The following is a 22,983-nucleotide window of genomic DNA, read 5'->3' on the forward strand; positions in this document are numbered from 1 at the left end:
GGCTTCAGAACACCTTGATGTTCCCCCAGAGAAGCTGGAGGAGGTCTGGGGTCCTCTGCTTAGGCTGCTGCCCCTGAGACCCGGCCCTGGATAAGTGGAAGAAGATGTATGTATGGATGGATGGTTGCTATGTCCTTCAGGTTTATTACTGATGCTTTTACCATTACCAGTTTTTATGTTTGGACAAAAAAAAAAAAGAAAAGATCAGAATCCCGCTAACCCTTACAGTTACCTGTTATAATTACATAATCAACAACCTTGAAATGTATGAACTTCTCTGGAAATTCACATGAAACTGGAGTGTTTAGGATTAGAAGAACATTTGATAAAATGTTACGCCATTTATGAACATTAAACAACTGAATAAAGAGTTCAAAAAAGAGAATAATTTTAGTACTAGAACTGTGTGGGCTCCTTTTTCAATGCAAACTTGAGCCACATGAGTTTTATGGTATTTCTCACAAATGAAATCACTGTGATACAGGCGTTTTGATACAGTTCCCCTGATTCACAAAAACAAATACCAGTGTCGCTCATCTACATCTTGAGAGTTAAACACAACAATTAGAGGACTGACTAATTTGCGTTTACTAAAACATTTTGGTTTTAGACACTCAAATTCATTTTTGTATTCATTTGTTTTGTTCTACAATTAATGGTTGGAAATGTTAACTCAGTCACTCAGTTGTGTTTTGTTTGTTTTTTGTCTCAGTATTCATGATTGTGTTATGTTCTACTCAATAGAGTCTATGTTTCAGTGCAGTACAATGCTTACCCTCCTCCTTTTAACTCTAAATCCATGTCTAAGGATGATGTAGAATTTAGTCAGTCTGAGGAGAATTCTGTTACAAAGTAAAGTGAATTGTCCTCATTTAAAAACTCTCCATCAGCTCCATCAGAGACTTGAACCATTACAGGCAGTTCCTTGAACAATTTTAGTTCAAATGCAAATGGCCTTATCATCACACATCACACATTTTCTTCTTTTCTTACATTTAATGATGCTGAATCTATGTTTATAACTATTTAAGAGTTGAGTCTGGTGTCTAAATTTATATTACTTATACGTACATGCATAAAATGTAGGTCTGCTTTTTGTATATGATTTTGCATATGAGTAGTTATTGACTGACAGCTGGGATAGGCTCCAGCGCCCCCCGCGACCCTGAAAAGGATAAGCGGAAGCGAATGGATGGATGGATGGATGAATATGGATTTTCCCCAGTTTTCTTTGTTCATGATTTCAATGATAAATATTTAAAAAAAAATGAACAAACAAATAACACACTATTTGAAGGTTTGTTTGTTAGAGGTGTCTTTTACCAGGTTGTGAAAGAGTCTTAAAAAGCAGAAGTATCAGTGTGGAGGTTTTGTCACAGTGTGAATCCCTGTGATACTCCACTGTTAGCAGAGTTGTCCCATCTTACAGTAATAGACTGCAGAGTCTCCTGTCTCTGCCTGATTAATCATGAACTAGGAATCAATGTTTGATGAGGATTTAGAGTTGAATCCGTCAGAGGAGAATCCTGTTCCAAATTCAAGTGAGCTGCCAGAATAGTCAAAACTTCGACCATTCTGAGGAACCCCTCCAGGAACTTGTTTATACCAGTTAACATAATTCCCATCATATCTCTCTATGTTGCAGCTGAGAACAGCTTGTTGACCTGAAGAAACTGTGTGGACAGCAGGTGTTTGGGTCAACGCTATCACTGCATCAACATCTGCCAAGAAACCGAGAAAAAAAAATGAGTGATTTTAAAATCAATAAGAACATCTTACACGTCAGAGCAGAGATGAGAGCACAGTAGTAGGTGGAGAAACTGATCCTGAAAGATGAGAGGGGATGTAGTGAGAAGAGATACTGAAGCTTATAAAGACACAGAGAAGCAGAACTGAAAGAGGAGGAGATTCAGCAAAACAGCTTTTATTTATAAAAGACTAAATTACTGATATTAATAAGTCATACAGTGAACATTGCCATTATATGAGCATTATTGTTTCAATCTCAATGATATTATATAATTTTCTTTGAATTTGCTCTACAAAAAATAATATAAATGACTTAATCAGTGTACAGTGGGGCAAAAAAGTATTTAGTCAGCCACCGATTGTGCAAGTTCCCCCACCTAAAATGATGACAGAGGTCAGTAATATGCACCAGAGGTACACTTCAACTGTGAGAGACAGAATGTGAAAAAAAAATCCATGAATCCACATGGTAGGATTTGTAAAGAATTTATTCGTAAATTAGGGTGGAAAATAAGTATTTGGTCACCTCAAACAAGGAAAATCTCTGGCTCTCACAGACCTGTAATGTCTTCTGTAAGAAGCTTTTCTGTCCCCCACTCGTTACCTGTATGAATGGCACCTGTTTGAACTCATCATCTGTATAAAAGACACCTGTCCACAGCCTCAAACAGTCAGACTCCAAACTCCGCCGTGGCCAAGACCAAAGAGCTCTCGAAGGACACCAGGAAAAGTATTGTAGACCTGCACCAGACTGGGAAGAGTGAATCTACAATAGGCAAGCAGCTTGGTGTGAAAAAATCAACTGTGGGAGCAATCATCAGAAAATGGAAGACATACAAGACCACTGATAATCTCCCCCGATCTGGGGCTCCACGCAAGATCTCATCCCGTGGGGTCAAAATGATCATGAGAACGGTGAGCAAAGATCCCAGAACCACACGGGGGGACCTGGTGAATGACCTGCAGAGAGCTGGGACCAAAGTAACAAAGTTCACCATCAGTAACACACTAAAACGGCAGGGAATCAAATCCCGCAGTGCCAGACGTGTTCCGCTGCTGAAGCCAGTGCATGTCCAGGCCCGTCTGAAGTTTGCCAGAGAGCACATGGATGATACAGCAGAGGATTGGGAGAATGTCATGTGGTCAGATGAAACCAAAGTAGAACTTTTTGGTATAAACGCAACTCGTCGTGTTTGGAGGAAGGTGAATACTGAGTTGCATCCCAAGAACACCATACCTACTGTGAAGCATGGGGGTGGAAACATCATGCTATGGGGCTGTTTTTCTGCCAAGGGGACAGGACGACTGATCCGTGTTAAGGACAGAATGAATGTGGCCATGTATCGTGAGATTTTGAGCCCAAACCTCCTTCCATCAGTGAGAACTTTGAAGATGAAACGCGGCTGGGTCTTCCAACATGACAATGATCCAAAACACACCGCCCGGGCAACAAAGGAGTGGCTCCGTAAGAAGCATTTGAAAGTCCTGGAGTGGCCTAGCCAGTCTCCAGACCTCAACCCCATAGAAAATCTGTGGCGGGAGTTGAAAGTCCGTGTTGCTCGGCGACAGCCCCAAAACATCACTGCTCTCGAGAAGATCTGCATGGAGGAATGGGCCAAAATACCAGCTACTGTGTGTGCAAACCTGGTAAAGACCTATAGTAAACGTTTGACCTCTGTTATTGCCAACAAAGGTTATGTTACACAGTATTGAGTTGTATTTTTGTTATTGACCAAATACTTATTATCCACCCTGATTTACGAATAAATTCTTTACAAATCCTACCATGTGAATTCATGGATTTTTTTTTCACATTCTGTCTCTCACAGTTGAAGTGTACCTCTGGTGCAAATTACTGACCTCTGTCATCATTTTAGGTGGGGGAACTTGCACAATCGGTGGCTGACTAAATACTTTTTTGCCCCACTGTATATGTCACAGTACTGGGTCTGCGACTCATATTTGTCTTTCAAGTTTTAGATTTATAATCTTTGATTACTGTTGTTCATGATTTTGGTTTCCTTTTAAGTTTTCAGTGACCTTAGTTCTCCCTCCCTTAGTGTTTATCTCAGCCTGTGTTTAGTCTCTGCTGCTGTGTTTTCTCTGTGCTGTTCCTGTGTTCACCGCTTCATGTCGAGTCACCCTTGTCTCTGTGTTCGTTCATCTCCTGTGTCTCCCCAGTCAGTCATGTCTCTCTGTGAGTGTTAGTTACCCTTGTCTCTGTGACCCATGTTCGCTCTGTCTTCGCTGTCAGTTGGATCTTCGTGTCAAATCTGTGTCTTTTACTTTGATAGTCTCGCATCCTTTGTAAATATTTCCAGTTTTGCTTCCTCCATGTCCCTGTGTGATTGCTCCCAGATGTGTCTGATCCCCTCGTTACTCCCTGTGTATTTAAGCCCTGTGTTTTCCTCCGTCAACAAACAAAAAAAGCAATAGAAATAAACACAGGGAAATTACCTTATCTGTATATGTTTACATTCTCTTTCTACCTCATTAACATGCTTCTGATGAACTAAAGCTGATTCAAAATAATAAATCTCTGCAACTAGCTGATCTGATCTGAGTCTTGGTTTTTTTTTTTGACTGAATTTTAGTGAAGCATGAATTAGTGAAATTATTGAACTGTAATATAAAGAGGATTTGTGTGGTCTCATTTTTCTTCGTACTGTGGCTTGAAATCAGATTAACCAGTTAATATGTTGAGAATGTTTTTTCATCAAACATGTTTTACAGTACAATAACATTAAAAGCTGATGATGTGAGGTTTTATGTGTGAATAATATGTGAATATTCTGGTCCTTTGTTTATTTAAAGTGAAAGTGGAAATAAATAAAGAAATACAATAAATACATTTAAAAGAGAAATGTTTAAGAACTAATTGTTTATATGGTGCACTGAGTTTGTACCCAAAAAGCAGAAGTAATAGTGAGGAAGTTTTTGTCACAGTGTAAATCACTGTGATGTGTACTCCTTAACAGAGGTGTCCCATGTCTTACAGTAATAAACTGCAGAGTCTTCCTCCTCCACATTTTTGATAATCAAACGATAATCTGTTGTTGACTGATGAGTACATGTGAATTTTGGAGAAGAGAATCCAGAGCCATAGTATTGAGAACTCCAGTCATGACGAAACCTCACTACATACTGAGGAACTCCTCCTGGAATCTGTTTATACCACCAAGCAGGTTCATTAGTAACAGTCCCCAGGTTACAGTCCATGGTGGCTGTCTCTCCTTTGCTCACTGATAAAACAGGAGGTTTCTGTGTCACCACCGTCACACCACTCACACCTGCAAACAACAAGAAGACATGCAGTCAAGAGAAACACACTGACAATAAAATATATGTGTGCAAAATAAGTCAAAATGTTTACATGTTAGAGCAGTGAGCAGAGCACAGAGAGTCACCAGCATGATGTCGACTTGAACTAAGAACTGATTTCGAGAAAAGTCGCTGGAGGAGCCATTTAATACAAGTATCAGGAGGAGGAGCTGTGTCTCCTCCATTCTCCCTATTACATCATCGTAATATTGTTTTTCCTTTGTCTTCATTTATTTCTTTATTAGCATCATAGTGTATATATAAAGACTGAAACATATAAACAGAATAATTGGAAAAATATACCAAGGCCTCCAGAAACACAAAGGGAATAATACCTACATTAAAACAAAAAAGAACTAGACATACAAATAACAAAGGAGAATTTATCTTCTATGTGGGTGACACACAAGCTCAACAGACTGGAGAGAAATTGGTTAGAAAAAATTGAATTTGTGTCTTTGTTACACCTTAAAAGCAATGTGAGTCACAGCAGCAGGAGACAATGTGGTCACATGAATGACACCCACTCACAAAATCTTTGGACATGAAAGTTCAAACATTTTGGGACGATACATGTTTAACTCTAAGAAAGGAAATAGGTTGCAAAATCCCTGTAGATCCCATGATGCTCTATCTTGGAGTAATTAAAGGGTATATAAAGGATATCTTTATGAGAGGATGGGTTTCTTGCAAAGGTCCAAAGGAGACGCCTTTTCACAAAAGTGGAAGGAATGGATTGCATTCATGTGTCATGGTCCTGGGTCTTCTGCACAGTGTTTTGTGTTTTTCATTCAACTTCTGTTCTTGTTAGATATTACCGACTGGTTATATGTAATGGTTTTAATGTTCAATGCAAAACAACAAATGACAGCAGGAAGATGCAGAAAGGCTTAGTTTCATAACTGGACTTCATTTAGTGTTCTTTAACAGTAAGTAAGTTAGGTTTAGGCAAACATTGTACAGTGCTCAGCTGTCTCTGAATGATCAAAGGATATGAACTGAAACACTTCCATTAAAAACAGCAGGTCCATTTTATTTTACAGGGAGCCTATTTGCCATTTACTTGAGTTACTAAGACCTGCAGGTGCATCCTGGAAATGAAGAAACAGAAGCACAGAGAGGTGATGCTTCACTAACTGAGAGTGAAGATACATTTGCAAATCTACAACCAACATTTTAAACCAGTGACACTTACCTTCTCTCTTACTCTTATGAAGAAATATTAAATGATGCTCTCTAGTGGTCAAATATTACTTAGTCTGTATGTTAGAATATACTTGTGTTTTAACTATGGGAGCAAGAAAATTGAAAATTTTGTGCTTATGAGTGTTGTTTTCCTCGGTGTGCCCCTCTCTTAAATGTAACAGTTCATTTCAATCACCTTAAATTTATGTTGGTGCAAAACAGTGGCACAATTTCCCATTTATTCACAAGAAAACACATTTTTAAATCAGTGCTTTTATTAATTTAATGCAAAACATGAATTCCTGAAAATACTTGTTAAAAACCAGCTAATGAATACATGACTTAAACCTTTTGCATTATTTTGATTTCTAACACGTAAAGACTGTAATGAGCAAACAGCACAAGCAGTAAAGAAGCAGATTTTAAAAGCACATTCTGGTCCTCGACTATTCAGTGGGACATTCTGACTTCTTGATGGTTTTCTCTGAAGTCTGTGAGCCCAAAGACACTTTACATGTATAAACCTTATCCATGTTCCAGTCTGATGTCTGGATGGTCAGAGAGCTGCTGATTTGGTAAGTCTGGTCTGATCTCTGAACAGCAGTGCTGGTAGAGATCCCACTGCTCACTGGACTCCCACCAGCCAACCAGCTCACATCTGCAAAAGGCACAGACTGACTGGACAGACAGACCAGAGAAGCTGTGTCGGACTGGAGCTCAGCACTGGACGGAGGGAAGACTGTCAGGACAGGAGGAGGGAGGCTGGAGCCTGAAAATACATGAAGGACAAACAAAAAAAGAGAAATGAAAGGAAAGAAGGAAATTGGAAATGAAGTCATAAAACCAAAAGAAATCAAGAAGACTCAATATGGAATAAACATAACATTTGTTATGAAGTTAGAAGAAAACAAAACTAATGTACAATACAAAAATATATAGATCCAACATATTGTTTGAATTTCTTTTTATATTTTTACCAAATAAAATATGATTAATTACTGTTTGACTTTCCATGTAAGATATATTTGATTTAATTCTACAGGTTTCTGCATAACATGTCAGCTAATGTGGGTAATTTTCTTTCATATCAAAGAAAAGTTCTAATCACTTCAAAGTAATTTTGAACTTTAGTAACAGTGTTAACTACTATTCAAGAAAGAGAAAACGGGCCTATGTATGTTTTTGAAATTCCAACCTAAACATAAATTAAAAGCAATAAGAACAGAAAAACAACATATTTCACATCATTTTCATAGAACTGGTTTGACCCCATTTCACATTTTTTAAACATAAGTCATTTATGTCTGCTGTATATGTGACAACCTGAAACTATTTCAGATTGTACAAAATCGTAAAAAATTATGCAGAACAAGAAACATATTGAATTAAGTAGTCATCAGCAGGTTTTTGCAAAATCTCTGTTGTTTTATGATCAGTTAAAAAGTACTTACTTGTCACAATCAGCTTGGTGCCTTGTCCGAATACCACAGTGATTCAGTTTGTATACATGGCTGTACAAAAACCTCCTGACTGTCACTGATGAGGGGAGAGGAACTGAAACATCCTGTAGAGACTAACTTTCACTGTCAACATCTCATTCACTTCATCTGTTTGTATTTTATAACTGTGTCTCTCTCTGTGTAGTCATGTTTATTCCTTCATGTCACTTGTTTTGTGCAAGATTTAATAAAGTTCTCATTATTGGCCAGCATTAATCAGAGCTGTACTGTCTCTCAATAAGATTTTGGCCACAGTCTGCTTCTCTATGAACCAGCTTTCTTGGGAGAGTCTTCCAATGTCTAACAGGAACTCACTGCAGAGTCTCCTGTCTCTGCATGATTGATAATAGACTTGAAATCAGTGTTTGGTCAGGATTTAGATATTAATCTGTCTGAGGAGAATCCTGCAGAAAATGCAGTTGACCTGTAAGAATGATGAAATCTCAGAACTGAGAACTGGTTAATTGGGTCAACACTTTTGCTGAATCCCCACCTCTCAGAAAATAAAAACAGATTAAATAATTTTATTTAATGTTTTTTGTCTTGTACAGGCTATAAAATGAAGTAGACATGTTCTAACATGTAGGATCCACAATGTTAGAGCAGATAAAAGAGAGCATCGGTCGCATAGTGTTTGACAACCATGTCTTACAAAGAAATCAAAAGTTGTCCTAACATTTCTTTATTTCCATTTTTATAAATGTGTTTCTGATTAATCCAAATTAAGCTTCTTTAAATTTTCTCAATCTAGAAGCTCTAATCAGAGTTTAGTGTAGCCTTAATTTTAATAGCTGCATCTTATTAACGTTCTTATTAAGTATTAAGTGTTAAACAAAGTGTAACAGTGATCAAATTTGAGTAATCTAAATACTATTACATTTACTCTAGCTATTTTTAATAATGAAGGTTTAAAATAATTTTTTAAAAATTTGATAGCCGTTGTTTAATAACGGGTTATTTGAAGGTTATATGTTACCTAGAGTTTTCTTGATGGGACTGTCTTCAAGTAAAAGATTCAAAGAAAGCAAAGACAATGCTGAGGAAATTTTTTCCCACAATGTAAATAACTGATATGGAATCATCAGCAGAGTCATCCCATGTCTGACATTAATGCACTGCTCCTGTTTCTGTCCGCTTGATATTTTAGTGATAATCAATAATTCATTAGGATGTAGAGTTGAATCTGTCTGCATCTTGTTTCAAAGCTGTGTGAGCTCTCAGAATAGTGAAATCTTAAAGCATACCGAGGAAGCCCTCTAGGAACTTGTTTATAGCAGCTAACAGAATTCCTATCATCTCTCTCAATGTTGCAGTTGACAACAGCTTGTTGACCTGAAGAAACTGTGTGGACAGCAGCCGTCTGGGTCAACGCTATCACTGCATCAACATCTGCCAGTCACTTTCTTAATTCCTCATCCTCTTCTGTAGAGCTAGCTAGATTCTGTAGTACCTGAAGACACCTGCACTCCTTCCAGCCTATAGCGTGAACGCTATAAATGAACCAAATGCAACAATTCTGTTTTGAAAATGTACAGAGTAGAAAGTAGATATATTTGTGTTAAAAAGTACAGCTCTGGGGATAGAGGTTCGGAAGCCAAGTAAGCTGCCATAATGACTTTGACAAATGCTGCAGCTCGTCTTCTGACCCGAACCAATAGACATGAACATATTTCCCCGGTGCTTGCCTATCTTCACCGGCTCACTGTTCACTTCAGAATTGATTTTAAAATTTTATTGTTGACTTACAAAGCCCTGAATTGGATATTTGTCTGACCTCTTACAGCCTTATGTGCCCTCTAGATCTTGTTGATCAAATAATCTTTTGCTTTTAGCCATACCAATGTCAAGGCTGGTTCACAGAGGCGATCGAGTGTTTGGGGTTGTAACGCCTAAACTGTGATATAATCTACACCAGGGATAGGCAACTGCAGGCCTCGACGGCCAGTGTCCTCCAGGTTTTAGATATCACCCTGGGTCAACACACTTGAATCTAGTGATGCACGAATCATGAACGAATCGTTCAATACTCGAGAATCACTTTACTAACTCATGAATCATGATTCACAAGCCCAACTGACTCACTGACTCATCCCTGTTGCTGTTAGCAGCAATGTATCTAGCTTATAATTAAAATTGTGGAGAAAAACACAACATCCAGTATCTTTACAAAAAAATTTCTGCTCTGAACTGGAAGAAAAAACCCTGAGTAGAAGCTCACATCAAGAAAATAGCTCCTCGGTTCACAGTAGCATCGCTCTGCTAACATGCTAACAACACATTTGAGCTACTCACCCCCTCCCTTCCTGTGCTGAATCGTAAGCTTAAGCAAATCACCCAGGACTCGCTCACCCCCTCCCAGTGGCGTGTCCAGCGGCCCCAACCAGACTGGCCACCCCAGGTGCCACCCCGAAGCTAAAACAATAAAATTTAATGAAATATCAAATGTACGATTATGGTTTCACAGTGAAGCTCAGATATCCGAGGGTAAGTGAATGCAGCACCGGCTTCTGCACTGTGAGCATCATGTTAGCAAAGGTAGGAGAGCCAAGCACGAAACACAGCACCGCAGAACACATTTTTTCGGCGAAAGATTAACAAGTTAACATAGCTGGACTAGCCATCGGACATTTGCACGGTGGGCTGATGACTTATTTATTTTTATTTTTTTTGTAACGGCATGAACAATGAGAGGTGGTGGATTGGCCAGATGCTGGCCGATTTGTAAAAATAACTCAGTTGTTTGGTGGTGGCTATGGTGGAGCTTCCACAGAGCCAACAGGTGGATGAGGGAAGGGGAGGCAGGAGGAGGAGAGCCACGAGGCAGCCGCCGGTCCGAGTATCAGGTGAACTGAACTTAAGGTAAAAAGTTATGACCTGCAGTCTATCTGGGTCAGATATAAACCAAGTTTAGGTGGAGTTTATATTCGTTGTGCTGACTTTTTACAGTCAGTTACAATAACTCGTACTGCGTGAGCTAGCATGACGAGTTTATACAGCTGTTCGGTTGCTATGATGTTACTGATAGTGAACTTTATTTTATTCATAAGGTTAGTTAGTAGAGTTGCCAACGGCTCCTTAAAAATGGAATGGTCCCTCATTCAGAGAAAATATTACGCGTTTCGTATTGAGCTGAGAAGAGACGCAGTTTGTCTCGTACTTTAGCTAGAATGGAAAAAGACACAAAGCTGGAGTTATTCTGTCGTTATGCTGCACAGCTGCCTCTTCTCTCCCCCCCCCCCCCCCGTCTTCTGTTGCTACTTCAATCATGAAACTGATCAATGATCAGCTGATCGGCTTTTCTCCCTTGTTTGTTTATCGCCCACTTTGCGCCAGAAACAGGAAACCAGCGGATGTCACGCTAAACAACAGCAGCACGTTTAAGCTTGATCAGCTGTTGTTAGAATTTATTTAATATTAATTTCTAGTATCAGCTGATGTTTGCTGGAGCCACAGCTGTAAAGCTGCTGGTCATGATATCGGTTTAGATATGTGGTGAGAGGGAAACATGAAGATGAAACCAGGAGATGTCCTTACTGAACCATCAGAGCTGAACAGGTGATGGAGAAACAGGTTTACCTTTTAGGTGACATGAATGAGTTGAAGTTATGAACTATTTCAGAGAGACAAATAACACCAGGATCCTTTTCTAAGTAGCTGACAGCTGGTAACTGTGCAGGGGCGGATCTAGCAAAGTGTTGCCAGTGGGCCAGGTAGGGCATTAATGGGGAGAGGAGGGCACAAAGAAATACTTTTCTTTCTTATTCTCATTTAAAATATCTAGCTTTTATTAAATAATTATCTGAATCTTGCGAACAAAGTTTTTATCTGACGTAAAATGTATAGAAATCATACATATACCAAAAAGACAGTGTACATCACTGTCACAACAGCATTTGTTTTCATTCAAAGGCTTTATGGCTTTAATACCTGGTGGGCCGGTCTGTAGTGAAAATGCCCAATTTTTTGTCCCAGTCCATCCCTGCAGGTTAATACTGGCAGTGTCACCATGCCAGCTGACTGTAATTCATCATCAGCCAGTGTTGTTCTTTATACATTGAAGGATATAAAAAAAACAACAACAGCAATAGAATAATATTAAACACAAAGTGAACCCGTCTTCCTTCATTAAATAGGTTCTTTTAGATGTTAAGGAGGAATTGACTTAACCAGGCTGGCGGAGAATGAAGACAACCGGACACCTGCTGCAGATGGGGAATCAGTGAACTTTTATTGAGACAGAGACAACCTCTCAACACAGCTCACATCAGGAGATTCCTAAGATTTGCTGTGAGGATAGGTATATATTCTCTAAAACTTACAGGAGGGGGTTGTGAGGAAAGTGCTGCATTAGCAGAAAAACAACTCCATAAAAGGAAATCGGCCTTGGGTGTTCTAGTCTCTTCGCTTGCAGATATCTTGCACCTGCAGGATGAGGCGATCGCTTCTTATCGCTCTCAAGGCCAAAGTCGTGAGCACATTTTTATTACACAGTTGCACAGTAACTTTAAAGCTGAACAATATTTAAAGCTGAATAATGTTTGATCAGATTATATTTTCTTCAAATCCCCCTTTTGACCCATCTTAAATGGGTCAACACACAAAAATAAGTAACATTCAAAGGAACACAGAGACGTGTCGAAGCCTGGCTCGAAAAACTCCTCGGGTCTTATCATTTGTCTTTATCTGTCATTGCAGATGAGGAGAAAAGAGTCCAGGCACCACCCTGCCCAGGGGTCGGCTGCAAGCAGTCTCGGTTCCCGACGAAAGCAGTAACAGCTGTCCTGCACACAAGGATACAACGAGTCAGTGCAACCAGGGTAGTGACACAAAATTAACAGTTCCTGTGACCCAGCAACCAAAAAGCATAAGTAATGATAAAAACGTGGAGAGTACAGAGTATACTATAATAATGAGAGATATAAACGTGAAAATGTGAAAGAATAAATCAACCGTAAAATAAACCCAGGACGGTAACTGCTAAGGACATTCAAAAGTGAATATGGTAAAACGTGAGGAAGGGGTGTGGAAAAAAACAATTTATATCCAGTGGTGGGAGTACACATTCGCTCAGGCTTAAGTCCGGAGACCCTGAGAACATCGCTTAACCCTCACATCCCGACCAGACACAGTTCAACCAGATATATCCTTCAAGAGGAAGTGGGTGAGGGAAACAATTAATAACAAGTCTAATACAAAACACCACAGAGAAACAACCATTCTAGAAGCATTTAAACAAGAGAAAGACGATAATGTTCGTCACCCTCACGATCAGAGTTTTCATCATCCGTTGGCGAGGAGGTGGGAAGTTGACTAGCCAATAAAGGCATCTGCCGGGCGAGATCCTTATCCTCAGGAGTGAGAGCTGTAACAATCAGTCTCTGGAAGAGGGATCGAATGCATGGAATACAACAGCAACCGCAGGTGACTAGGACAGCAACAAAAACTGAGATGGAAACTAGGATGGAAGCTACAAGGGCCTTATATTTGCCAAACATGTTAAGCCAAGAGTCCCACATGGCAGTATCAACGCCCGAGTGTTCCTTCATTTTAACAGTAAGAGCTGTGAGACCAGTAATAGCTTTAGTGAGGGAACCATCAGGAGCTGTGTTATTGGGGATATAGGTACAGCACTCCTGACCAAAAAGGCTGCAGACTCCGCCTCTTTCTGCGAGGAGAAAATCCGTTGCGACCCTGTTTTGGAAAGCCATTAGGGAAGTGGCAGATAACTGTGCATGCACAGCTTCAAAACCATCTCGAGTGTAATTAGCTAACAGTTGCACATTAAAGTGAATGTAGTTAATTCTGTCTACATTCGCATTTATTTCAACCATCCAAAGTATCGAGGCCCATCCTGCTTTAACCTGGTCTCGCAGTTTATATTCATCGGGGACCCCACGGGGTATACCTACAGCATCAATATAGGTTGGATTATGAGCTGAACCTGGGATTAGAGAACGTTTAGAGCGGCGTTCAGAGGAGGATGGGAGGCCAACTTCGTGTACTTCTATAGAGAGATCTACTGGAGTGACTAAAACAGGTAAAATAAGAGTTATGAGAGCGCAAAGACCTGACGCATCCCGAGGGAAACCATCATATAACTTGTTATTGCCACACCACCACCACAAATCAGCCCTAGCCGTAGGTCGGAAGTTTGGTTTCATAACCGTCATCTCAGTGCACCAAGAAGAGTTCAAGCTACCTAGTTTTACTGCATTGCCAGTCAGGTTAATACAAGTGAAATTGTTCACAGCTACATCTGAAGAAAAGAAAGGTGGTTTATTAGAGACCGAGCGTTGAGTTTTAGGAAAGTGGTTTTCCAGATATGAGCAATGACCTCGTTTTGTATTGTTCATAAGATGCAGGAGGCATGCACTATTGACTGGCGCCGGTACCACTCTTAAAGTGGGGCGGGCTCGTACTTGGGGTACAGGAGGTAACCGTGTCTCGTTTCTTTCTAAATGGATCGGGCATGGGCAAAACTGGAGAGGAAGTGGTGGGCAAGACCCTAGGGGCTACATTTGTCAGATTGGGACTGTCAGAAGGGGGCGAAGCTTTTGAACTTGAAGGTGTCAGAAGTGTCGGGGGCCCTTCACAGATCAGGATTATGCCAATGGGAATGAGACCCAGGGCCAGGAAGCAAACAAAGACGCAACATCTTTGCCTGCCTGTCATTTCAGGGGGAAAGGGCCAAGACATGTTTACTTAGCTTGGATGTCTTCTAATAGAGGATGATGGGGCACAGAAAGGTGGTCCAGTTCCCCCCACCTCGCCAAGGGCGTGTTCTAGGAGTTAAAGAGCAACAAAAAGTATCAGTGACACAACTTTAAATGAGCTTTCAGCGGTTAAAACTATTGCAATGTAAAATGTAAATCTTAAAAACTCAAGCCAATATAAAAGCAAAGTCATAAAAGATGTTAAAAATAGAAAAATAAAAATGTTTAGTTCAGTATGAAGAACACCCCCTTTTGTAACCAGCCGGCTTGTAGGTTGAGTTTTGGCTCCCTCAAGTGGTTGGTGATGCTGTTGCAGCTCCTTCTGACAGGTCCTTCTGCACCTCTCTCAAGGTTCTTCCTGGTTCGGTGGCAGCAGCGCACTGTGTGTAATGAAACCAGGTGTCACCTTTCCCTTCGAGCCTGACAGCGTGGGAGGTCCGCTCTGTTATGCGGTAAGGGCCTGTCCAGCGAGGCTCAGCCCACTTTCTCTTTGTGACTTTCAGGAGGACGTAGTCCATTCCAGGTGTAGCCGCCTCTTTCAGCTCTTGCTGGTTTCTTTCAGCGACCTGTGAGGAATACTGGGCAACAAAACTGCGGAGCATGTTATAATATGTCCTCGGATCGAGGTCTGAATCAGCTTCATCCGACATTAACAGGCGAGAGGAGGGGCCAGGAAAAGGCCTGCCATGCTCCAACTCAAATGGAGTGTAACCAGAGGTTTGATTTACTGAGCATCTTATGGACATTAATGCAAGAGGCAATGCCTTAACCCAATCTAATTTGGTCTGTGCACAGATTTTAGCCAATTTAGTTTTTAGAGTTTGATTCATCCTTTCCACTTTCCCCTGGGATTGGGGGTGGTAAACTGAGCCAAACTTATGTTTCAAACCTAATGCGGCTTCAACCCTCTGCAGATCGTGGTTCCTGAAATGTGAACCATTGTCCGACCTTATGACCTCGGGGAACCCATGCTGTGGTATATAATGATTAATCAGACACTTCACCACAGTTCCACTGTTTTCACTTGCTGTCGGCCAGGCTTCTGGCCAACCTGAAAATGCATCCACAGCCACCAGCAGGTACCTGTAACTACCTACTCTGTCCACCATGTCTGTGTAATCAATGATTATTTCTTTCCCTGGGCAAAGTGGGATGGGGAAGTACCCTGCTATTGGCTTGAAGGCGGGCTTGATTCCAAATTGGTTGCACTCCTTACAGGTTTTAACCATGTATTTTGTCATGTCTTTTAGATAAGGGTGCCACCAGGCGGCTAAGTTCCTCATCATTTGTGCAGGTCCCACATGCCCCACTCCATGTGCCTCTTCCATTGCTGTCTGTCTGACCCCTGGCGGTAGAATGGGCCTTCCATCTGGGCCACGCCAAACATCTGTGTTTGTGGCCCCTCTTGTTACCCATAATGATTTTTCCTGGGGGCTGGCTTTGTCCTGTAACTCTCTGATTGTGGCTAGGCCTAGTTGTATGGGTGGTCTTTCTGGAGGGGGTGTGGCTTCTGGGTCCATTACCATAATCAGGGAGGGTAAGTAACCAGCTGTCTGCTTAGCTACTAAGTCGGCCTGTTTGTTACCTAATGCCACTAAGTCCAATCCGGCACTGTGTCCTTTGCATTTTACCACTGCCACTTTAACAGGTAACAACAGTGCTTCCGCTAATTCCCTCATTTCTATCTCATGTTTAATAGGCTTTCCGCTGGCTGTCAAAAAACCAGCTCTTAGCCACTGCTTGAGCTCCACATGCACTGCTCCCACAGCATAAGCTGAATCACTGTATATATTCACTTTCTGTCCCTTTCCCATCCTTAAGGCTTCAATCACCGCTCTCAGTTCAGCTCTCTGTGCAGACTGTTGTCCTGTCAACTGCTCTGCTTTCACTGTTTTCCATCTCATGTCTGTCTGTTCCACTATTGCCCATGCAGCCTTCAACATTCCACTTTCAGTTCTGAAACAACATCCATCTGTGAACCAATCTTTTTCTGCATCCATTAGAGGTTCTGCCTGCAAATCTGGCCTGATTTTCTCCTGTACCTGCACAACCTCTTCACACATATGTGGTTCCCCTGATCCCATGTGATCAGCCATGTTTATGCCTTCATGTGAGTAGGTGATGTGTGGTGCTTCCAAAATGGTACTGAGGCGTCTCTGCCTGAGTGAAGTGAGTGTGAAGGCCTGTGAGGAGACGTAGGCCACCACACTGTGTGATGTCAAAATTTTTAGTGGGTGGTTCATCACTATGTGTGCTGTTTTCTGAATGATTTTTGCAAGTCCAGAAACGTGTTGTGTGCACGGTGGGTGGCGTTTTTCAGTGTTGTCAAGCATTACGCTTACATATGTCAACACTTTTCTCTCTCCCCCTTTTTTCTGGAACAGGATACCATTGATATGGGTTCCAGTTCCAGAAACATCAAGATGAAAAGGCAAAGCATAATCTGGCACAGCAAGGTCAGAGGCGACAGAAAGCTGTTGTTTTAACTTTATAAACGCCTGTTCTGTTTCTGTAGTCCATGAGAGGGGAGCAGAGAGGTTTCTCATGCCTTGTTCATTTACCAAAACGCGCAAAGGGGAAGTAAGGCCAACATAGTCTGGGACATAGGTCCTGCTGTAACCAGTCAGGCCCAAAAATGACAACATGTCTTTTACAGTTAGAGGTTTTGGATGGTGCAAAATGGAGTTCCTGTGTTCTGGGGACAAGGAAATACCGGACTGTGAGACCATGCGGCCTAGAAAAGAAACCTGTTTTCTTGCAATCTGTAGTTTGTTTTTGCTCACTTTAAAACCTGTGTTGGCCAGGTGGTGAAGTACCACTCTGGTGGCCTCCAAACAGATGTCAGCCGTGGGGGCAGACAGCAAAAGGTCATCCACATATTGTATTAACATACAGTCAGATGGTAGTGGGCTGGTTTGTAAAAGTTCTTTCAAACACTGATTAAACAGTCCTGGGGAGAGGGCAAATCCCTGTGGTAAGCGAGTGTAACGCCATTGTCGGCCTCTAAATGTAAATGAGAAAATGTCACGCAGTGACTCACGAAGTGGGAGGCAGAAAAAGGCATTAGCCAAGTCAATGCAGGTGAACCAGGCATGAGATGGTGGGAGGTTGGTCAAGGCAACATAAGGATTAGGCACAGGCAAAGTAGGAGTGCCAAGTAAGGCATTAATCCTTCTCAAATCATGTGCCATTCTGAACTTCCCCGTGCCTTTTTTCTCAACGGGTAGGATGGGCGTGTTCCACTTAGAGCAGGAGGGCTCCAAGACACCGGCAGTGACCAAACCAGAAATTGTTTCTGCAATCCCAGCCTCAGCCTCCGGTCTGTGTGGGTACTGAGGCTGCCACAAAGGGGTAGCAGATGACAGTTGAAAAGAGACTGGCTCCACATCAACTAAACCTACATCTGTGGGTCCAAGGGACCACAAACAATCTGGAAGAGAGTCGAGTAAAGGCGCAGCATCACAGTGGTCTGTGTGTTCTCTTCCATGTGACCCGCTGACCACTCCATGTTGCAGTGTTGAGGAATTAAAGCAATCATTTAAAATTTGGTATGTCTTGGTAGATGGAGAAAACAAAACCTGTGGGAGTTTTGTAGGTGTCCAGTCAGTGGCCGCAAGGGAACGTTTAACCATTCCACCCAGCTCCCTAGCCTGGTGTCCAGGATGTAAGGCCAGTGACACATGGGGAGCTGCCTCATCAGACATCATGTACCACTGTAATTGATCTGTTGTAAAAGTAACCGCTGCTGCCACTCCCTCCGGTGCCGCAAAAATGCACGACATGTTCAGAGACCAAGCCCGCCCCTCACACTGCTTTTGGAACATGTGCTGGTACCAGGTGGTGTCATGCCTGTCATAAAACAGTGTAACATGAGGTGGGTCAGGGGGAGGGACATAAGGATGTAGGAGTGAGAGCCACGGCCGCCATTGCTGAAAAGCAGTCCAAACTCCTGGTTCAGCAGGTGTTTCAACTTCCAATAATGCCCAGTAGATGTCAGCAGAGTCCGCCAAACAGGAGGAGGGTTGCAGCAGAAACTGACCACCTCCCTCTGGCCCATCAGAGCAGGGAAGTACAACCCCAGTAGGGAGAGTCACAGTTAGGCCTTGTGAAGAGCAGAGTATTGTGGCTCCTAATTTAATCAACAAGTCTCTTCCCAGTAAATTCACAGGCGCCTGTTTTGAACAAACATAGCTGTGTAACAAGGTCTGATCTCCAACCGTTGTGGGGAGGGGCACGGTGTAAGGCAGAGTTTTAGGTTCCCCAGATATGCCCACCACTGTAATCACTCTGTCAGTAAGTCTTTCACGAGCAACATCCTTAATGGTGGAGTACGTAGCTCCAGTGTCCACTAAAAAGCTGCTTCTTCTTCTATCTACAGTTATGGACAGCATAGGGTCCGCCGTTGTCCCTTCACCGTCCTGGGCAGTCTGTGGGGTGTCCTATAGCTGGGGACCACCCTCGTAGTACTCCCACCCCATCACAGGCATCTGTGGGGCCGGGGGCACTACAGCACCACGAGGTCCACCTCTGTGGCCAGGATGCTGATAGGGCCCACCACGGGCTCCCCTGCCTCTTCCAGCAGCCGGGTTCAAAGGGCACGCTTTAGCCCAGTGTCCAGGTTGTCCACACCGGAAACAAACATACATCTGGCCTCCCCTACCACCTCCCATCTGACCCCTTCCCCTGAAACCACCTCTGTTTCCTCCAAATGGGGAACCTCTCTGCCCATAAGGGGCCGGGGAGTGATAAGCACCATACTGGGGGGGCTGTGGATCAGTTGGCCATGGGTTCGGATACAAATCAGGGGCAACTGGACCAGGAGGGGGAGCCGCAGCGGCCACAAGCTGCTTTTTAGGCTTGTCACCTTTTCCACCCAGGTCGTTTTTAGCTTTCTGCAGCTGAACCTTCAACAGTTGCAACTGTAAATCTTCGACGCTCTCCGCTTTATCATCAGACTTAATCTGCACTTTGTTAAGATTAAAAATCAAATGTTTCTTCCAGATTGCAAAGTCACAGTCCTGCAAATCAGGATTATCCTCCATTTTCTGGCTTACTGACTCCGGAATGCCCCTCAGCACCGCCCTTCTAAACCACATGCTCTGTGAACAAGTCCTACTGGGGTGATGACCTGTATGGTTCACCCAGTCTTCAACAGCCTGATTTAGATAATGGGTGGGATTTTGCTTTCCCTCCCATTTAAATTTCTGTAAGGTGCCTTGATTTTTGGGTGGGAATTGTTTGCGCAGGGCCGGTCCAATAAACCTCAAGGCCTGCATTAGTGGCACCTCGTTCTCATGCATGGTAGTACCCGCATTTTGTTCCAGGTCCGCTGCCTGAGATCGGGATGTGCACCTAGTTATAATAGCTCTAAAATCTCCCAGTGCGAGGTCCTGTCCAGCTGTGTATTTATCCAAACCAGCCAACCAGGCATTCCCTCCCTCCGTTATGTCAGGGAGTTTGTCCACTAGGGCCTGGACATCTCCGAATGAATAAGGTTGATACACTGGTCTACGTTGCGCTTTAGTCTGGACCAGGGGAAATATGCCTGGAGGCTGAGGCACAGGGCCCTTAGATCTAGTCTGATATCCTAAACTGGGAGGGGTAGAGGGGGGTGTATTGTTAAGGTCACTGAGTTCATCATCAGTATCCTCAGTTTCTTCCCCGCCTGGTGGGGTAGCAGTGTCAGCAAAAACGTGGGCTAAACTCATCTGTGTTTCCGGATCCTGACGGCCCACCAAAGACATGGTAACTGTGACATTTGGTGAAGTGCCAGGCTCAGTTTTTGCAGTAGCGGTCAGATCTCCTTTAACAGCGACAGGAGTGCTGGCAAAGGGGTTGGACCGGGAAAGAGGGGCTGACGCAACACGATTATTCACCTGGACCACTGACCTATGTTCATTTAAGCAGCTGCGTAATGCTGCTTCTTGATCAGTTAATTGTTGTTCAGTGGGTTCCTGTCTGTTCATTCGAACCGCAAATGGTGCGCTCGCAGGGGGGTCAGTTAGGCCCTCAGATCCGGTTCCAAAACAATGGGACATAGAAGAGGGGGCTCTACTACTAGCTGAGGATGTCGCCGACAGAGAGGAGCTTCCTGGGCAAAAATGCTTGGTATCTATGGGAGTTGGAGCTACGGGCGGTTCTTCTCCAATAGTCATTATTCCACCAGAGATATTAAGTACCGGATATATGCCTGCTGAGGGAGGAGTTGAGGCAGAATAGGGAGGTGGCTGAGACCTATTTTTCTTCATGTGTGGTTTTGCAGTTTCCCATAAACACACCCAGTGATTAAATTTAGCTTTGCGGCCTGCGTGCTTATCTGCTTCCTTTCTGTGTCTCACCCCGCTCATCACACCTGCACCTGCTGCTGCTGAGTTGGCTTCTTCCTCTTTCTCTTTTGCCTGCATAGCCTTATTCTGCCAAATTATTCCCCAGTTACCACTACTCCCCTCGTCCTTTCCCTTTTCTTTCATTAACCTTTCAGCTGTTTTCCTCAATGACTCTTTCTGCTTTTTTGCTTCTTTAGGCTGGTGTGTGGAGTTGATGACTGTCTCAACACATGTTAATTGTTCTCCCAATGTGCTAAGAATAACACCGGGACCCCAACCATCATCATTAGTTGCTCGATCTAATTCTCCATCCATTTTACTGTCAATGGAGGAGTGTTCTTTTATTGATTTTAAAGGAGAATTTGGGCCAGCTGGGTTTCTGCCTCTGTTAGGCACTAACAGCTGGGGCGCTGCTTTAAAGGTGAGTCAGCACTGAAATATCCCTTCAGGTGTTACCAAGCTTCTACCAAACCGGAGTCTGGCGGGTAACCTTGCCTAGAGCTTCCTGATAGGGGTGCTAGTTGGTTGTCACCTTGTTCACACGTCTCATTCACACTTCATACATTACCTGCAGTCACTCATTACCCTCCTTATGTATGTAATAAATGTGTAAAAAAATTCTATGTGTGGTGTATTATTTTAACCAAAAGAGGAACCTAGTTCCTTTAATTGTGTAATCTGTGAACAACGGAGAACCAAACTGTCCTGCCCAGTGTTCCACAGCAAGCATTCAGCGTGTATTTATGTGTGTCCAATATCAAACAGAACATCAAAACATTTAAAACACTAAAATCATCGGGGTTTTAAGAAGAGATCCGTTTTCTCCTATTGATCAAAGGGACCCCTCCTTTGGACTCCAACCAGTACTTCTCCTTTTTAAGTTTTAGAGGATCTTTTCTAATAAAGTCCTCTGGGCCTTCCTAACCCTTCTGTAGTTTAGAGAATATTACTAAAAAACATTCTCAAGGCCTTTAACCTTTTAATTTGTTTAGAAAGGCGTTACTAATAAACCCTTTCAAGGTCCCAGACCTGCACTGAGGTATGTATCCGACACCGGAGAGCAACCCGTCGGCTGCAACCGTGGTCAGACCTCAGTTCACTCTTATCTTTATTCACTTATTCACTTATTTCTTATTCACTTATCTCTTATTCACTTATTTCTTATTCACTTGTCTGATTCTCAACAAGCCTTAAGTAAGCCAGACAATTTTGGTTATGAATTACTAGGAGTTTGGACACTAAGTATTTTTATAATGTTCAATATAGCAGAAATAAAAGGTCTGCTTACCTTGTTTTTGTGTGCACACAGCTTTTGTCCAAACTCCGTTCACTCAGACCACGGCCGAAGTCCTCCCATCCGTTCCAGTTGACCTGGAGCGGATCCTGTTCGTGACGCCAATTGAAGGATATAAAAAAAACAACAACAGCAATAGAATAATATTAAACACAAAGTGAACCCGTCTTCCTTCATTAAATAGGTTCTTTTAGATGTTAAGGAGGAATTGACTTAACCAGGCTGGCGGAGAATGAAGACAACCGGACACCTGCTGCAGATGGGGAATCAGTGAACTTTTATTGAGACAGAGACAACCTCTCAACACAGCTCACATCAGGAGATTCCTAAGATTTGCTGTGAGGATAGGTATATATTCTCTAAAACTTACAGGAGGGGGTTGTGAGGAAAGTGCTGCATTAGCAGAAAAACAACTCCATAAAAGGAAATCGGCCTTGGGTGTTCTAGTCTCTTCGCTTGCAGATATCTTGCACCTGCAGGATGAGGCGATCGCTTCTTATCGCTCTCAAGGCCAAAGTCGTGAGCACATTTTTATTACACAGTTGCACAGTAACTTTAAAGCTGAACAATATTTAAAGCTGAATAATGTTTGATCAGATTATATTTTCTTCAACATCAATATTACCAAAGTTTACCATAAGGCAGCATATAAAGTATTTACTTGCTTTCAGGTTTTATTCAAATGTTAGTCTTTTCATTTGTTTCCCCACTTTTTTCCTGTTTCAAAATCAAACACCAGATTGTGAGAAGATTAACTTCTTTTTTTAATAGGCATTGGTTTTGCATAGACATTGGCTAATTTGCCAATTGTATGTTAAAAATGTTCGTATTTTGATATTCAAAAATGATTTTGCCCAAAACATGTGCACTACATGTCAGTAAAAATACTGTGCAAA

General features: G+C 42.4%; 1 protein-coding gene, 1 long non-coding RNA gene and 1 pseudogene across 3 annotated transcripts; all 3 read right to left on the reverse strand.

Moving 5' to 3' along the window:
• Positions 1-6,527: 6,527 nt before the first annotated feature.
• LOC146711493 (immunoglobulin lambda-1 light chain-like) lies at positions 6,528-9,422 on the reverse strand (annotated as a pseudogene). Its single transcript, XR_014919924.1, has 5 exons — positions 9,401-9,422; positions 8,995-9,095; positions 8,066-8,210; positions 7,707-7,778; positions 6,528-7,024 (listed from the first exon to the last, which is right to left on the reverse strand). The product of XR_014919924.1 is annotated as an immunoglobulin lambda-1 light chain-like (transcript).
• Positions 9,423-11,957: 2,535 nt separating this feature from the next.
• On the reverse strand, positions 11,958-22,141 carry LOC146711494 (uncharacterized). The gene is made up of 2 exons (XR_014920170.1): positions 22,082-22,141; positions 11,958-12,535 (listed from the first exon to the last, which is right to left on the reverse strand). It is a non-coding gene; the product is annotated as an uncharacterized LOC146711494 (long non-coding RNA).
• LOC146711495 (uncharacterized) lies at positions 18,907-21,756 on the reverse strand. Its single transcript, XM_085454344.1, has one exon. The coding sequence runs from the start codon at positions 21,106-21,108 to the stop codon at positions 18,907-18,909; it is 2,202 nt and encodes a 733-aa protein (XP_085310470.1). The 5' UTR covers positions 21,109-21,756.
• Positions 22,142-22,983: the final 842 nt, after the last annotated feature.

Source organism: Copadichromis virginalis, linkage group LG4 (genome assembly GCF_057382275.1).
Source record: "Copadichromis virginalis isolate Kocher_CV1m ecotype Utaka linkage group LG4, C_Virginalis_male_GT1.1, whole genome shotgun sequence".
Taxonomy (NCBI): domain Eukaryota; kingdom Metazoa; phylum Chordata; class Actinopteri; order Cichliformes; family Cichlidae; genus Copadichromis; species Copadichromis virginalis.

Bases quoted from the DNA above. Each gene is read 5' to 3' on its own strand.
- LOC146711495 (XM_085454344.1), bottom strand. From the start codon at position 21,108: ATGGATGGAGAATTAGATCGAGCAACTAATGATGATGGTTGGGGTCCC.